The following is a 12,227-nucleotide window of genomic DNA, read 5'->3' as shown; positions in this document are numbered from 1 at the left end:
AAAATGAACAAGATTTAAATAAGGAGTCAATACATCATCAATCTATCTTCCAAAACGTGTTTTTTTTCTTACCCTGATTCCCTTTGGTAAGCCTGTTAGAAGTGTTTATTTAGACCTGGCCATCACTTGCCTTTGAATCGAGTATGGTGTGGAAGTGACATAGGTTTGTTGTCACAACGAGTGAGAAAGAATGACATGACGTGAATAACACTGATTATCTCTTCATCACGGCACCTAGTGGGTGGAATATATTATGCAGCAAGTGAACATTTTCTTCTAAAGTTAGAAACAGGAAAAATGGCATGGGCCGATTGTGATGGCTAGCCGACTAGGTCAAGACTTATAGATGCACATGGAGGGAGCCTTTGGCTTGGCTTGCTCAGTTGGGGACACTAAAACTTTGATCTAAGTTTTCAACTAAATACAATTTCAAATAAAATGAATCACTAAATTAACTGTATCCACTATATTACTGATCTGCCCACATTGTCACTATATGATAAATTGATAAAATAGCTGATAACATTACCGCTTTCTCCAGAACGAGTCGACTGTACAGCCGCATCAAATTCTGTTGCAATATTTTCCTGTTTAACACTGAAGCTGCTTTGAAACAATCTACATTGTAAAAGTGCTATACATAAAGTTGACTTGACTTGACTTAAAAGCTGTCCTGTGTGGTCTGACCAAACAGACGAGCTACTGTAGCTCAAAATGCATATTACTCATGCTGCCCATGACCCTGTCCACCTCTGAAAGCGCCAACAGGTGGCCTGGTCTAATAAATCACATTTTCTTTTACATCAGGTGGATGGGTGCGTGTGTGTCACTTACCTGGGGAACACTTGTCACCAGGATGCGCTATGGGAAGAAGGCAAGCCGGTCGAATCAGTGTGATGCTTTGGGCAATGTTCTGCTGGGAAACATTGGGTCCTGCCATCCATGTGGATGTTACTTTGACACGTTCCACCTACCTAAGCATTGTTGCAGACCGTGTACACCCTTTCTTGGAAACGGTATTCCCTGGTGGCTGTGGCCTCTTTCAGCAGGAAAATCCGCCCTGCCACGAAACAAAAATCGTTTAGGAATGGTTTGAGGAGCACAACAATGAGTTTAAGATGTTGACTTGGCTTCCAAATTCCTCAGATCTCAATCTAATCAAGCATTTGTGGGATGTGCTGAACAAACAAGTCCGATCCATGGAGGCCCCACCTCACAACTTACAGGACTTAAACGATCTGCTGCTAACATCTTGGGGTCAGATACCACAGCACACCATGCCTCGATTGTTCAGGGCTGTTTTGGCAGCAAAAGGAGGACCGACGCAATTTTAGGTCATAATGTTATGCCTAATCAGTGTGTGTGTGTGTGTGTGTGTGTGTGTGTGTGTGTGTGTGTGTGTGTGTGTGTGTGTGTGTGTGTGTGTGTGTGTGTGTGTGTGTGAGTGTGTGAGAGAGAGAGAGAGAGAGAGAGAGAGAGAGAGAGAGAGAGAGAGAGAGAGAGAGAGAGTTTTTAAAGTCAGAATAAGACAGGATATAATAATCTCAGTCAGAAAAGGCTGAGGTTTTTGATGGCTGGATCTTAAAAATTATGTGTTAAAAATTAAAGGGATAGTTTTTTCAGTAGAACACAAATTAGAATTAGACCCAATTGACATGCATTATATGAGCAACGGTTTGAGTTTAAAAAAAAATCTTCATTTGTGTTCTACTGAAGAAACAAACACACCTTCATCTTGGATGCCCCTGAGGGTAAGCAGATAAGAATTACATTTTCCTTTTTTGGGTGAACTATCCCTTTAAGTTGACGCACCTCCAAGTTACCTCTCTCGGTCTCTCTCAGACATTTCCACCAGGGGGTAGTCAAGCACTAGAGTGATTTTGTGTTACTTTTAGCATTGCACCCTCTGATAGTGTGCCTGATCACATTATTTGCCATATAAATTATATCTCTGGTCAAACGCTGCACTTTTCGTTTGAAACTTGCTTGATAAATCATCTGCCAGACAGTGAGCCTCAATATCTTTTAATTGGATACTGACACACACTGTCTGAGGCAAAACTAACTGTCAGCTCTTTCACTCAGACATCATTAATCTATATAACAACATGTATTTTCATGAGTCATCCACCTCATGGCATGTACTGTTTAATGTGTTCTTTAAGAAATTTCCCCATCTCCTATTTCACAAGTCACTTAGCAAATTCTGTCATCGTTTATTCAAACTTATTTCGTTCCAAATCCATATGATGTTCTTTCGTCTGTAGAAGAATTATTTTAGACGAAGAAACTGCTTTTAATTACATTGATTTTAAGACTGAAGCTTTCAAAAAGAAAACAATCAATAGCCTCATAAAAGTCTCCCCATACAAAAGTTTTGTTTGTAGAACTAAGCAATATTTTGGTTTTATAATAATTTGTGAACGGATAATCTCGATAATCTTTACAACTGTTATTGAATTATTAAATTGAACTTCAGAGTCAGTCCGATTCGTGCACGAACCGCTTTTGTTAAATGAATCAACTAATACATCGTTACTTCTTCCTTGAACACATGAAGTGGCAGGACGAGGTCAATATTTGATCTTCTGTTTGTCACACAAATGTATCACTCTAGAAGACATCTAAACTCATCATGGACAAATTTTATGGAACTTTACATCTTTTGTGGGGCTTGAAAGCAGTCCTCTCATTAAGTATTTAAACAACAACAACAACTGCTCGTTATCCAGCATTATCCTAGTCATACGAATCTGGAACTGAGGGTGAGTAAAATACTTTAATTTTTAGGTGACCTCCATTTATTATCTCTGTATCAAACACGTGCAGCTCAAGGCTTGTGGTTTGCCTGTAAATTTGAGTCAACATTTTGCTCTACATGTCTTTTCCTTTTAAAGGCATGTACGATTTTTGGATTCAAATGTCAAAAAAACACTAGAACAATGTTTTATATTTATTTGACTTGAATTTTGTTCTTAAATTAGACCAAATGTTCCCAAGAATGTCTTAATCCAGAGATATAATCAATTTTAACCAGGACACTGACCATCTGAGAATGAGAGACCTGAATTACCCTCAATGTCTGGTTTTATTTGGTAGAAACCATGGAAACACCAAATATGCTTTAATATATTACATGTTTTATTAGACAAATCAATTTATAGACAAAAAAAAATGATTATAAGTAAGACTGCATTTTGTTCATCATACAATATGTTTTAAAATGAATTGCATGCCACTTAGCAACACAAGCCATCCAGCATTTATTAATATGATAAACTAATATCGATCTAGCTTACTGCAGTGTGCAACAAGTGTCTCATAGCAGCCGTGGAGCAAACACACAGAGTAAATTTATAACATAATTTTCAACACACTCAAATGTACCTAATATGATAAAACAGGGCTGCCCATATATGCTTGACTGGTAGAAGCAGAAGTGGCGACTGTCGTTTAATAACAGTTCTGCTGCTGTCGAGCCATGTCACACTCATTAGCAATTGCTCTAGAAGCCATGTTGCGCTCCCACAGCACTCAGCTTGCTCTGCTTCATACTACAGTAACGTAGGGGTGTGCATTGGCACTTCCTTCACGATTCGATTCGATTACGATTCACCAGGTAACGATTCGATTCGATTCGATTCTACGATGCATTGTGATGCACCAAAATTCTACTGCACACAAAGCAAATTTTTCATCAGTCATGAGGCAATACAAGCAGATATTAAACAACAGATTGTATTGGCTGCTATGTGTCTCCTGTATCTTTGACATAAAAGTTATTAAATAAAATAAAATGTAATTAAATAAAATGCAATTAGCCCTTAAATGCATGACAGTTTCACCAAACATTCTTACATATTCAGGTCGTTAGCGAACCAGATCTATATTTAACATGGATAGACCTCTACCTGTCGTGATAATATATAAAACTCCTGATTTTAGACAGCTACAGAAGAATAAAATAAAACCTATTTCGTTACCTTTTGGAGCTTGAAGGATTCAGTTTGAGCAGATGTTTAATACCATCATCATCTGTCCTCGTCAGAGCTCGTTACCAGTATATTCAGCATCTGCCTCATATTCGCGATCTCCAGCATATTCTCCAAACTCATTTTCAATGTCTTCAAAATCAATATTTTGATCACTGACAGCTTCTTGACCACATCCATCATCAAGAGACAGTGACACTAACATATGATTGTGTTTAGTACTTGCTCTCTGAAGTAAATCACTGAGCCATTTCAAGTTTTGCAGATTATAATTATTGTTTCGTTTTCTGTCAGAGGTAACTATGAGTGAAACGTCACTTCATCATTGCGTATCAGACATTGCCACCTTGTGGAATAAAGGTGAATTGCGGCGTTTTTCGTCATTATAGATTCATTGATTATTGTGCAAAAAAAATATACCTACAATCCTACACACCTCGGGTCGTTAGCGCGTTTTTAATAACCCGTCTATCGCGGTCATCTCCCTCCGCCTCAGCCATCTTCCTTGTTGTTGTTGTTATTCTCCCGGAACCGGAAGTATTTGAAACTTCACAACTTTATAGTCCGCCAGAAAATAAACATAATGACATAATCGATAATGGCACTTTGCCGCATCGATGCTGAATCGTTCATCCCCCGCATCGCGATGCATCGCCGAATCGATTATTGTTGACACCCCTACAGTAACGTTAATAATCTAATCCATGAACATGATTTCTGCTAGCCTAGAAATCTAGACGTACCCTAGCGGCAGCAAATTTAATCTGCCATTAGCATCGTCTAGCAACTCTCAATACAGTTCTGAGCTGTAAAAACCGAACTCTGGTCGGGCCAATCACATCGTGTATAGAGTCGGTGGGCGGGGCTTAATATAATGATGGCTGAGTTGCGCTTGCGTCCTACTAGTAAACACAGAACTTGGCGAATGGCGGTCTATCAAATCAGCTTTGACCGCGACTCTGGAAGACTTGGAGTTAAGCTTTTCTCTGAGAAAAGAACAAAGAAAGGCCCTGAAGTCATTCTTAAAAAGGGAAGATGTGTTCAGAGTTTTGCCGACCAGATACAGCGAATGTTTAATCTATCAACGAGCTCCGCTTCACATTGCTCTGGTTGATTGTAGCTCTATCCAATTGCCTGCAGAGGGAGTTTGAAAGACAACCGTTTATCCCGCCCCTCGGATTGAGCCCTGTCAATGGTGAGTTTCCAGACCAAACATCTTGATGTGGGTCTTGCTTGTCAGGCTAGATCTCTGCCCAAGTCCTATCCCGATTCTTTTCCCTCGGCTGTGAGGTGAAGACGACAACTCCCAAGATTTCGCGCTCAATCTTGGCGTCATCTAGCTATGCCTTTATTTTGAATAGGCAACCTCTATAGGCAAAAAACTACATAGTGTGCCTTTAAAGATAAAGATCACTTCAGGGCCTCCTACTTCTCTGCAGTCATTCTGCCTTCCAAACAGAAATACTCTTGTGTCATTTCCCTAACATTGTCTAAATTACTAACATGCAGTGGAGTCGAGGCCATTGAGAACAACAAAACAAAAAGATTCAGACAGACATGTTTCGCACAAATGCACAGGGACTTTATCAGCAACATCCAAAAGAGTCTTCAGTTAGATGCATTTAATGTAACCTTTGTCCATAGGTTGACTTTGCTTTGCTTCGTTTCATTTACGTACCTCGATCGAAGACCAAAATATTCTCCTCACAGTCACTCCATCCCCCCTCCTATACTCACCATCAGTGGAAAGAGAGTGATATGAATACAAAACAGTTAGAAAATAAAGAGAAATAAAATCGGATTCATTGTCCCAGTATAAAAATGCACCCAGGTGGGTATTCTCCTCTCGAAACCTGACTAAACTGACCAAACTCTGCTTTTGTTTCATGATTAATACAGTGCTTTGCAAAAGTAGCCTATATCTATTTTAAAAGTTGTGTGTTGCGTGTGTTGCTGAATAAGACATCTTGCAAATTTACAAGAATGGCAGAAAACCATAGAATAGAACAAATAGTAAAACAGTAAAATAGAACAATGTTTAGAATGGATAAAATTGAAGCTTTAAAATGTTTGAATTCAGAATCAACATGAAATCAAAAATGACCCAATTTTGTATTTCTTATTGCACATTTGTGATCTTATTTTTGACAATTTAAGTTCTCTTTCACTTAAAAATGATTAGATAACAAGTAAAATTATGGTGCTCAGTGCTGCGCAGATGATGCAGGTTCAAATCTAGTCAGCACTTTGTTCGACTCCCCATCTTGTTTTGTAGTTTCTTGTTCGATAAATTCATTCCGTTCTAATGAAGTAATTTTAGTCAAGTAAGAATATTACAGAGAAGATTTGTAATTCAATTAAAATGAGAGACTTGAATATACACATCAACAATGCAGATCCCTGGAGTGTAAACTATTGCAGAGTCAGGACAGTTGGTGATTAATATCAATCTATAGGAGAAACGTCATCTGCATAAATATGAATGTTTATGTGACCTAGAATACTGTCCTTTCTGATAATGGAATTGACCATCTCTCTCTCCCTCTCGCAGAAACAATTAGAAAGCCTTAAAGAGCCTGTTGCAGCAAAAATCAATAGTTGTGCGTGCTTATTCTTTTATTTTTACCAAACAAATAGACAAGACTATTGTGAAGCTTTTCTTTCATGGTGGGAATTTACTTTCTCTGCTATTTCATTCACTATTTCATTGATTTTTGGAAACCATTACATTTGAACTAAAACCAACTTAAAAATAGCATTCCTAAAGCTTTTAATTGAATGTACATACATTCATCTTCAGTTCTATATCCCACAGCCTTAAAGCAAATCAGACTTGAATGCACTTTTCGTATAATAATAATTTATAATGATGAGTCACTACCTTTTCTAAACCCTCATGTTTAAAGTACAAAAATAATGAAATATTTATCAGAATATAAATAGTTTAATGGAATAATAGTTTCAAGACAAACCTGATTGGAATCTTACTTTATCATATTATTGAAAAAGCTATTGTTTATTCATTATAAAGGCTCAGATAAACTCTGAGCATATTATTAAAAAATAATTATGTAGCTTTATTATTCTCTACACAAAGCAATTATAATTTCTGAATAAAACAAACACAACATACAACCGCTGTACTGCTAAAGTAAAGTCTTTTTTTGTCATTGTTGATATATTTAGGTTAATTTTTGCAGAATGTCATCCAATTCTGCATTTACTAATTAATTTCTGCTTTTTGAAGTAATGCCAGATGAAATCTAATAGGCCTGCACGATATTGGAAAAAAATTACATTGCGATATTTTTTTCCCCAACGATATATATTGCGATATTGAGAGCCATCAATCCAGGCTAAAGTCAATAATTACCATTCCGTGATATTAATAATTTCACTAATAAGCAAGCTTCATTACAAGTGACAAAAAGAAATGTTGGAAAGTATGTGCAAACATGAAACTAAACCTCCAGTAGGTGGCAGCAGGTGACCGTCTTAATGAGTGAGTCACTGAGTCGTTCATTCAAACGATTCATTCAAACGCTGAATCGTTCACACTTGTTGCTGTGAATGAGACGTGTTACGGGTCAGCTGTGAACGATTTTCACTGCTGAAATAGAACAACAACACTAAATATTGCATCTAAAATGTAAGTGACTAAGTTAATGTTAGTTGTTTATGGAACTGTCATATGAAATCAGTGTAATTTTCAGTCGTGATGGTATTCAGGAAAACGCTCTAGTGTGATTTCTCCTCGAGAGGCTGCATGAGCGTGAACAGCACGACCTTATTATCGTCAGTTCATTATATATTATCCACAATCGATCACCACTTACACTAAATAAATGCACAAACATTCTTGCATTTTGGTGATTCGCTAGTTATTTTTTGTTTTAATCCAGCTCTTGTCCGTCAGTCAAGTAAAATTCTCTTTCACTTGTCCCTTCAAAACACCCACATGTCCCGTACAAGCGTTAATGTCGAGCCCTGCTTTATATTCGTCGTAAAGATCTTTGTGGTGCCGTTTTAAGTGATCAGACAAATTGGTAGTGTTTTCTTGTTTTGTGGCCATAAGACACTCCATGCAAAGTGCCTCTTTTTGTTCAACATCCTCCTTTATGTAGCCAAAATAGTCCCAAAAAGATGATTTCTGGTACGAACCTTTTTTTTTTTACCTCTTCAGATCCTCTTCGGTGCGCATTTTAGCAGTGAATGTTTGGCCGTGAGCGGTGAGCAGCGGCACAGCGAACCAATCACTGTGCAGGCATGAGGAACGGGCATGTCACTCCAGCAACAAACTCATGTTTACTGTGTGCTTCCTTAAAGGGATCCCATGGTGTTGAGACTTGTATGGCTTAATATAACATAAATGATGTCTCTTACTGAATTATGTGGTAGAAAACCCATGAAAGATCTACGTTATTTAAAAAATCGATTTTATATTTGGACCATGGGCGGCGCCATTTTGTTTGCGGTCTAGGTTGATGACGTAGAATGGTTGAACTCCTCAATCAGCTGGCGTTACCCGTAGCTATTTTTACCACAACGCAACTCGAAAATTGTTTCAGAGTTAAACAAAGCCAATGAATTGCTTTGTAATTGTACTTAAAACACACTCAAACATACATGTGCACACAAACTCACCTACACAAGTCACAAACAGATCGGCGGGCGCGCACACACACACCTGACAGACTGCTCTGTCTCAATCGCATGCATCATCACCAAAACATCCTGCCTCTCTTCCTCACGTTACCTTATCCCATCGTCCTACCTAGATATTTCCCTCTGCTGGTTACATTACAGTTAAAGGGGAGGTGAAATGCTGTTTCATGCATACTGATCTTTTTACACTGTTAAAGACTTGGAATCCCATACTAAACATAGACAAAGTTTCAAAAGTTAAGGTGGACGTTTGATGGGAGTATTTCTTTGTCAAAAATACTACTTCCGGTTAGTCATAAGTTTCGGCAAGTTTTTTGAGATCATGCGTCCCCTTTGACGTTAATGGGGGCGGAATTTCCTTGTATGGGCCTTACGGACAATTCTACCGGAAGCGCGTGAGAGAGAGCGAGGGAGAGAGCGAAAGCAACAGCCTACGCCCATCAAAGCGCTGGCTTGTAGGATGCTGGACAGGTGATGTGCACATAACAATGTCACCAAAAAAGTGCGTTTTTGGTTGCCAGACCAAGACAGTCCTGCACAGATTCCCCAAAACCCCGCGTTAAGGCAACAGTGGATGTAATTTGCTTTTCCGGATCAGCAACTGAGTTGCGCGAATGTTTATATCTGTTCGCTGCATTTCGGTGCCGACTGTTTCATAAACAAGGCCCAGCTCGACGCCGGATTTTCCCAATCGCCTAATGCTGAATGATGGAGCAGTCCCAACGTTAGAAGGGTGAGTGAGACTGCTTCAAATGTCTGTGTTTTTTTTTAGTCCGCTTACTGTCTACACAAACCACGCGTAAACACACAAACACACGTGCACAACTGCACTTCCCACATGTACACCTTCAAAGACAAAAATACGACGATATAATTCAAGTATAAATATGTAAATAACACAAGCCGCTAAGCATATTATATAGTTAGTGTATAACTTGTACCACATACAGACGTCCTGCTCTAGTCGTTTTTGCTGCTGCTCCTGTTCAACTGCAGCCTCTGGGTCTGATTCCGGATCATAGATGTATGGCTGTATCTGATTAAAAGCCATATTTTTATTTTGAATAAAGTTTTTTTCCCGCTGTTAGGGATGAGACAGCTTTACGACGCACTCGACTCAACACACAGCGCGCTGCTGCACACGTCATTATTTAGCTCCGCTCACACGACACGCCCCCACCCGCTCGGCTTTTTTCGGAAAGACTCGGAACAGCGCATCTTTCTTATATAATTATTAAAAAAATAAAGACTTTTCGGAGATATGCAGGATGCAATGCTACTCTATAGGTACTCAAGATTGACATGAGATTGACTGAAACTGAGTGTTTCACCCCCCCTTTAATCTACTATCAACAGTCTATCTAGGATATCAACACAGGGAATAGATTGAGGGTTATGTATGCGCGCACGCAGTGCGTGTGTGTGTGTGTGTGTGTGTGTGTGTGTGTGTGTGTGTGTGTGTGTGTGTGTGTGTGTTCGCGCCGATCTGTTGGGGTGTGTGTGAGTCTGTGAGAGAGAGAGAGTTTGTGTGCACATGTATGTTTGAGTGCGTGAAGTCGGACAGCTGTTTGTAAAGCGGCTGTACACTCGTTATTGCGGTGCAACGTGAGACTGAATGACTGCACTCGAACATGTCCACTGTGGTGTCGGACAACACTACAAATGTCCGTCCCTTCAAATAATGCCCTATTTAAGGGTATAGGGTCGATTTCAGATTCAGCCCCTGTCGTGGAGACTGAGCAGCCCAACATCTCGATTGAAACAGAGCCTGTCGTGTGCGTGCCCGCCGATCTGTTTGTGACTTGTGTAGGTGAGTTTGTGTGCACATGTATGTTTGAGTGTGTTTTAAGTACAATTACAAAGGAATTCATTGGTTTTGTTTAACTGAAACAATTTTCGAGTTGCGCTGTGGTAAAAATAGCTACGGGTAACGCCAGCTGATTGAGGAGTTCAACCATTCTACGTCATCAACCTAGAACGCAAACAAAATGGCGCCGCCCATGGTCCAAATATAAAATCGATTTTTAAAATAACGTAGATCTTTCATGGGTTTTCTACTACATAATTCAGTAAGAGACATCATTTATGTTATATTAAGCCATACAAGTCTCAACACCAGGGGATCCCTTTAATACACCATGGGCTACTACCATAGACCATAAAAAATACTACTACCCTTCACATCGCATGTTCCGGCGATGTGACTATCGCACACGCGCACATCGCGATGTCGATGTTAAAACAGAATATCGTTCAGCCCTAAAATCTACTGTTCCAAGAGTTACTGTCTTAACAGTTGCAGAGAGAATCAGCCTCTCTGTCTATTATTACCTTAATCTTCCAAATCATCCACACTTTTCAGCTACAGGTAACGCATTGGAATATGCGTGTGGACAATATATAAATATAAATGGCAAGAGGAGTAGGCGAAGGAATAGTGAAAGAAGGCAGGAATGGAATGTTGACAGACGGGACGACAAAGCCCCGGCGGCGATGATGGATGGACGGCCCGCTGACACGGAGCCAGAGAACAGCAGTGATGACAGCCCATGGTGGAGTTGAGGGAGGAGCCATGATGTAGCTGTGGCTAACGATACCTGGTAACGACTGATGAAGATGGAGCCGATGGCTCTTGAAGGTCGAGGGTCTCAGGTGAAGCCAAAGGGGGGAGGAACCCAGCCGAAGCCAACAGGTCGAGGTGGAGCGAAGGGATCGGAGGCAGAGCCACAAGATCCGCTCTCTCAGGCCAGGCTGGTGGTTGCACGACCATAGGGTTCACAACCAAGGGGTTCTTAAGGCTACAACATATTCCGCAAGAACAGAGAAAAAAGTTCTTGCTCCCAGGGCTGTGAGAACAAAATTACGTAATTTTGTTCTCGCAGCCCTGGTTTGGAAGTTCTCGCAGCTTGTTCTTGACACATCGCCTTAACAGAACTTTTTTCTTGCGGGTGTCTGAGAACTATTGTGTGATTAGTCAGACATTTAAAGTAGGCCTTGTTAATGCAGAGAAACGAAGATGATCGGCGCCTGCTTTTCTCATGAAGTATGGAATGTACTGGCCAGAACAAACTTTGTTCTTGTTCTTGCCACCTCGAGAAAACAAGCTAATTTCTTTGTTCTTGCAGAGTATGTTCCAAGCGTTAGGGGGACAAAGGGCTGCAAGCATCCAGCAGAGGTGGGCTGATAGAGGTAAGCTTGATGTGATCAATAACTGTAATTTCACTTTTCCAACAAGTCAAAGAAAAAGTTTTGAGAGAGCAAGGATTCAAAACAAGCAGATCCATAACAGTCCATACAGTTTTTAGTGCTGTCTTGAAACAGCAATGATTCAGGATCAACTGATAATACCGGGTGGGATAGGCAGCTCTTGGTCTGGCTGTATTCTGGATCAGAGATAGATGCTCTCCAGACACCTGAGGACGACCTCTCTCCAGTCTAGTTCAGAGGTGTCTGGGAGGTCAACGGGATTGTGGTAGTTTGCCCTGATCCAGAATGACTTAAGGGTTTCATCATAGTGATATCTCCATGAAAGTAAATTACAGCAGAAAACTTGATTGTAAGGTTTTAAGC

At 40.0% G+C, this 12,227-nt stretch overlaps 1 protein-coding gene across 2 annotated transcripts in view; it reads left to right on the top strand.

The window, feature by feature from the left end:
- The first annotated feature begins 2,578 nt into the window (after positions 1-2,578).
- Positions 2,579-12,227, top strand: part of fndc4a (fibronectin type III domain containing 4a) — a 55,872-nt gene continuing 46,223 nt past the window's right edge. Inside the window, exons 1-2 of one of the 2 annotated variants that reach the window (XM_067417069.1) lie at positions 2,579-2,765; positions 11,783-11,846. In XM_067417069.1, the coding sequence (XP_067273170.1) occupies positions 11,786-11,846 (61 nt within the window). In that variant the 5' untranslated portion in view covers positions 2,579-2,765; positions 11,783-11,785. Of the gene's footprint in view, positions 2,766-7,296; positions 7,642-11,782; positions 11,847-12,227 lie in introns of those variants that run through there. The other variant, XM_067417068.1, reaches the window with a different exon arrangement.

Source organism: Pseudorasbora parva, chromosome 15, assembly GCF_024679245.1.
Source record: "Pseudorasbora parva isolate DD20220531a chromosome 15, ASM2467924v1, whole genome shotgun sequence".
NCBI lineage: Eukaryota > Metazoa > Chordata > Actinopteri > Cypriniformes > Gobionidae > Pseudorasbora > Pseudorasbora parva.
This window is presented reverse-complemented; position numbering and strand designations above follow the sequence as displayed.